At 37.2% G+C, this 5,987-nt stretch overlaps 1 protein-coding gene across 1 annotated transcript; it reads left to right on the forward strand.

Moving 5' to 3' along the window:
• Nucleotides 1–1,411: 1,411 nt before the first annotated feature.
• Nucleotides 1,412–5,496, forward strand: LOC110025658 (probable serine/threonine-protein kinase At1g54610; the record flags this gene model as incomplete). Its single annotated transcript, XM_020726246.1, has 6 exons — nucleotides 1,412–1,908; nucleotides 1,975–2,271; nucleotides 2,355–2,900; nucleotides 3,002–3,103; nucleotides 5,089–5,229; nucleotides 5,323–5,496. Coding segments are annotated over exons 1-6 (1,515 nt in total), but the record flags the coding sequence as incomplete, so codon positions are not given.
• Between the last annotated feature and the right edge of the window lie 491 nt (nucleotides 5,497–5,987).

A 5,987-nucleotide genomic window follows, 5' to 3' on the forward strand; every position in this document is an offset into this window, starting at 1 on the left:
ATGTTATTTTAAGACTTCAATAAGGAGGTTATTTTGAGGCTTTTGAAAAGAAATATATATATTTCACTTTATTAATCTAGAAATAACACCTCAAATGTTATTTCGGGGTTATTGAAGTCTGCAATTCCACTCAAATAACTTTTGTGATTTCATTTTAATATTTTTTAGGTGGGTCCGATATAACAAACATGACAGTATATTATTAGAAATCCGCACGTAAAGCTATGTTCGAAGACAGAATATGAAATTTTTCCCTCTTTAGTAACGTGACTTTTAGCATGCCTGATGAAAATTTTAATATTCTTTTATAAAATCACTCTAAGGCTCATTTATATCCATTTATTCATACAGCAATATAAACCAGATGTTGCAATTTTTTAACTACACATTTAAATAGTAATATTGAACATTAGCCCATGTATTATTTATATTTTAATAATTTTTAGCTACGAGATCTCATATAACTACAAGTTATTGACTATAAGTAATAAGGACTTTCATTATAAAACTAAAAAAAAATTTAAGTGTCAGAAAATTCAAAAAAAGTTAGTCTATCTACAATGGTTCCAAGTAGTGGCCGCCGATGACTAGTGGTCAACGACGACAGATGGTGATGGCGGGCAATGGTCGAAGGTTGTCAGCTACTATAGAGGTTGGCGATTGACAGTGGTTTGTGGCTACAGAGAGCGGTGGTCGCTCATCAGATTTTCTCTCTATAACAGACTTTGAAATTTCAGTTCTCAGTCATTTCTTGTCCTCCCCACAAATAAAGAGAATGAGTCTATTTATAGCTTTTTAAAGTGGGGCATTTTAAACTTTTGAAACATAACTTTCTTAATCACCCGATCAGACGGTTCATACTGATGCCCCTTAATCATAGATAATTTTTTAAGGATTTGGGTGTTTTAATGACGTCATAATTGAACTATCTTGAGTTCGTTAGATTTCTCTTGTCTCAATCCTCGATTTGATCATAAATGTGTTAAATACAGAGTTCATTTGACCATTCAATTGACAATTCAAAGTGTCCACTTATGCTTCAACAGTTTGATCTAAGCTTGATTTAACCCAGCCTAAACTAATTTTAGAATTGTTGGGTTCATCTTTCCAATATGCTTAGTTCAATTATAAATTTGATGAAATGAAAACTTAGATGATCATGAAATCTGAATTAATTTTTTTTTATAAACAAAAATTGAGATTTATGCTTAAACGTAAAAAAATACTGATGAAACATCAAATATGATAAATAAATAGCTAGATGGACAACACTATTAAATGAATTGAGACTTCCTACAGTTAAAAAAAAAATTATCAAAATATTTGGATTTAGTAACAGTGTCACATATTTAAATAATCTGCTAAGATTATTAAATTAATATAACATCAATTTTTGAAGTTGACAAAAATTTTGGAAAACTTCAAATTTGTCTGATGGCGTAACGAATTAGATGATGGCATTTCCGTAATATCTGTCAAGACTCCGGACCATTTTGTATTATGGCGTTCAGTTGTGAGCCGAAGTTGACCTTCGCGGACTCCCGCGATTCTAAAGCTTACCCTCTTCTTTCTCTCTCTACCTGAGGAGAACATCGGGAACTTCGCCGGAGATCGGAATCGGAACCGTCCAACTCCACTCCCTTCGCCGGAAGAATGGGCTGCTTCTTCGCAAAACCTGCGGTGGAGGGCGATCTAACGCCCACATCCCTGAAACCTAAGCCATCCAATAAACCCCGGACTGCCGACGCTGCTTTGCCGGAGCGACGCCGTAGTCCGATCCCGAGCCCGACCACTTCTACCCCTGCAATAGACCTAACTGAATGGCCCTCTTGGCTCTCCGCCGTCGCTGCAGACTCTCTCATCGGCTGGTCTCCCCGCTCAGCCAACTCCTTCGAGAAGATCGGCAAGGTCTGGTTCACTCTCACTCTCTATCGCCGTTTTGTTCTGACGCCAATTAATAATCTCTGTCTCCAGATTGGGAAGGGAACTTACAGCAATGTTTTCAAAGCCAAAGATCGGCAGACGAATGAATTAGTGGCGCTCAAGAAGGTGCTATCGGAGACGACGGATTCGGAAAGCATACGATTCATGGCGCGGGAAATAGCTATTCTCCGCCGTCTCGAAAGCCCTAACGTTGTAACTCTCCGCGGTATAATCACCTCCCGTATCTCCTCCACCACAACCCCTTCTCTCTACCTAATCTTCGATTACATGGAGCACGACCTCGCCGGACTTGCTGCCTCACCTTCCGTCCATTTCTCCCTTCCCCAGGTCTCTACCCCACCATCCCGCTTCTTCCCTTTTTTCTATTAATCCACGGATCGATTAACTCTTTCAATCATTTCGTCAAACAGATAAAGTGCTATGTGCAACAACTTCTTACGGGCCTCGATCACTGCCATCGTCGCGGAGTTCTTCACCGTGACCTCAAGGGATCTAATCTGCTAATCGACAATAAAGGGAATCTTAAGATTGCGGATTTCGGTTTAGCTAGCTTCTTCGACACTAGAGGCGGCGAGCCGATGACAAGCAGGGTAGTGACTCTGTGGTACCGAGCTCCTGAACTCATCCTCGGCGCCACCGATTACGGTGTCGGAATAGACCTATGGAGCGTCGGCTGCATCCTGGCGGAGCTCATCGCCGGAACCCCCCTTCTCCCTGGCCGGACTGAGGTGGAGCAACTGCATAAGATCTTTAAGCTCTGCGGTTCGCCGCCGGAGGATTACTGGAAGAAGTACAAGTTCCCAAACGCCTCCAGCTATAGATCCAGGCAACAATACCAGAGCGGTATGAGGGAGAGCTTAAAGGACTTCCCCTTGCCGGCCATCAGACTAATTGAAAAGCTCCTCTCCTTCGACCCGCCCGACCGAGGCACGGCTGCCGACGCCCTCAACAGTGAGGTATATACGAGTCAGCTTTTATCTTTCCCCATGATCAATCAATGCTGGCTGCTCTGTGTTAAGCTTAGAAACGGATTTTTTGTTTTGGTTTGAGGTTACAGTTTTTCACTACCGAGCCTTATGCTTGTGAGCCGTCAAGCTTGCCGTGGTACCCCCCAACAAAGGAGATGGACACCAAACTCAGAGACGAAAAAGCAAGAAAGTTAGTCTCATTTCCCCTTCTTGTTTATTTTTTTATTGGCATAACATATTGTTTGAAACAAATTTCCAAAAGACTGCTTTGTTATATTATAAATAATAGAGTTTTGCACAAAAACAACAGCAATTCTAGCCCATAAAAATAAATAAATAAATAAATAAACTGAGGAGGGACCAAATACATTAAATTGGAAGAAAAAAAAGACAGAGGCTAGGGCCACAAGCATTAAATGGAATGCCACACAAGTATTATCTATTTACAAAAATGTGTATTTCAGTTTAAAAAAGAGACATTTGCATACATACCACACAATTCTTTTGTATTTAAATATCTCATACCTAAACTTTCATATTTACACACATAGCACTTTAATCTTCAACATCAAATAATAATTAGCACTATCATCGCTTTTTAAAGTGAAATACACTTTTTTATGCATAGGTTTAAAGCATCTTAGTGCTATGTTTGTAAATATGAAAGTTTCAGTGTGAGATGTGTAAATACTTAAGAATTGTGTGCTATGTATGTAAACTTTCCTAAAAAAATGGTGATGGTGATTTTTCACAATTCTTATGTATTGACATATCTTACACTTGAACTCTCTTTTTTACGCACATAGTATTCAAACCTTTAATATCACTCAATAAAAACTTTAAACTGTTTAAAATTACACATTTTAATGCATAGATTTAAAACACCAAATTGTATAATGTGACCAACTTGAATGTGAGATGTGAATATACATAAGAATTGTGTCTTAGGTATGCAAATTTCCCAACTTTAAAACAAGAGGAGTTGAGTGGTATGCGTACAATCAAGTTAAATGAGAATCATGTGACCAACTTGCAAAATCTTTTATTTATAATGTTGTGGGGATTCCAAGCCTTATCAGACAAACATGACAAGTTTACTTTATGGAGTTTGTACAATTGAGAAGTATCCTTCATTAAATAGAGTATGATTGAGAACTTTTAGTATTTAAAGACTATTAAGGAGATGGAGAATTTGGTAACATGAAGCTGTTCAGATAGACATATAATGCTGGGCTTTGTGAGCAATGAATATCATGTACTCCTCATTTAAATTTTATTGACCAAGAAAAGCTCCACTCTCTCTTTTGTCTTTTTACTTTATGCCTATATTACAAGCAAAATTTGCTCATTGAGTAAGAGTGGAATATTTAAATTAAGCCACAGAATTCTTATTTATTTAAATGTCTAACACCTGAACTTTCGTATTTTCATAAAGCTCAAATTTTTAACATCACATCGAAGATATTATTATTACAACTTTCTAAAAGTGAAACTAAGCTTACAAGTGTTATAAAAGCAAATATCAAAACTTTGGGTCTTAGTTTTATTAATCAGTTAATAGACATGTAAATTAATTTTATCTTACTAATTGGCTTTTTATTTATTCCTTTTTTATTTGTTCAATCACTTCTTGTTTCGTTCAAAGTCAAATGGTTGAATATGAAAATAGTATTCCCAAATAATTTCAAACCAGTGCAAATTTCAACAGATAAGATTTATAATGAGCCAAAAAAGACAGACTATTCTTTTTAAGGTTATTTATGTAATATATGTCAAAGATTTCACACCAAGAAACGGTATATTTCATTCCTGCATCAATTTTTTTAAGCCCGTCACTAGGAAAATTTAATTCCCAATTTCCTTTATTCGGGCATTTACATTCATACCACCAAATTCCAATGTATTACATATCCAACGCCTAAACTTTCCTTTTTCTTTTATTTATATCACCAATATCTTTCATTTCACATAAAAAATTCCTTCATTTTAACAATTAAAAAAATGAAATACACTTTTTAATGCATGGGTACGATGGCATGCATGTAAAAATAGGAGTTTTAGGCGTTTGATATGAATTGAGTGGTATGCATGCATGTTTTCCTTTATTTTTTCTTCATAAATTCACCTAAACTCGGCAAAATCTGTACCCACAGACGCTGCAAGATGATTCAGATTGCAAATAGACGCCGCTGCAAAACAAAGCAGCAGCAGCAGCAGCAGCAGCGATGTCCAGAAGAAATACAAGACTTTTCACGGACGGAGAAGGCGCGCGGTTCCCTCTCCATCAGCCAACGCAGAACTCAAAACAAATCTTGATGTATAAAACTGTATAAAACGATATGTAACTCAAACTTCATCAATATAATTTATTCCATATAAATCTCACAATCTGGTTTTGAGCCATTTACAGAGATTCAGGCGAGGCGGGCATCCAAATCTTACGACTAACAGCGAGAAGTTCCCGCCGCCGCACGAGGATGGAGCCGTCGGCGGCCTCTTGGATTCGTCCAAAAACTACAGCGCGGCGTCCTTCACCGTAGCTGATTCATCGCAGCTTGATTCTTATTCTTACAATTTCTCTGGGGGATGGGGGGAGGGGGTAAGGTACAGCAGAAGCACAGTGGAGGAAGCGGAGGGAGGAGGAGCACCGGAAATAAAGCCTTGAAGCCTTCCTCCATCGGTCCGATTGCAGAGGTAACAAACGCTGGCGGTAACTAAAAATATGCTTAGGCTTTATTTTGCTGTTTGTAGATATTTTAAATATGTTTTTTTGCATGAATTTTGTTTTTTATTTGTTTACTGTTTAATGTATAGAAATAAAATTATTATGCCTTGTATTAGGAAAATTTACATATATACACAATCTCATGTATTTACATATTTAACACCTACAGTTTGATATTTATACTCAGAACATCTTGGTGTCATAACCTTATGCATAAAAAAATATATGAATATTTAGGTGTTAGATATGTAAATACATAAAGGATTGTGTGGTATGTATGTAAACACCCCTTAATATAAATTTTGTTGCTTGGAGTTGTGCAAGCAGAGAAAAAGGAGGAAGCTCTGATA

This window comes from Phalaenopsis equestris, unplaced genomic scaffold (genome assembly GCF_001263595.1).
Source record: "Phalaenopsis equestris unplaced genomic scaffold, ASM126359v1 Scaffold000320, whole genome shotgun sequence".
Lineage (NCBI taxonomy): Eukaryota > Viridiplantae > Streptophyta > Magnoliopsida > Asparagales > Orchidaceae > Phalaenopsis > Phalaenopsis equestris.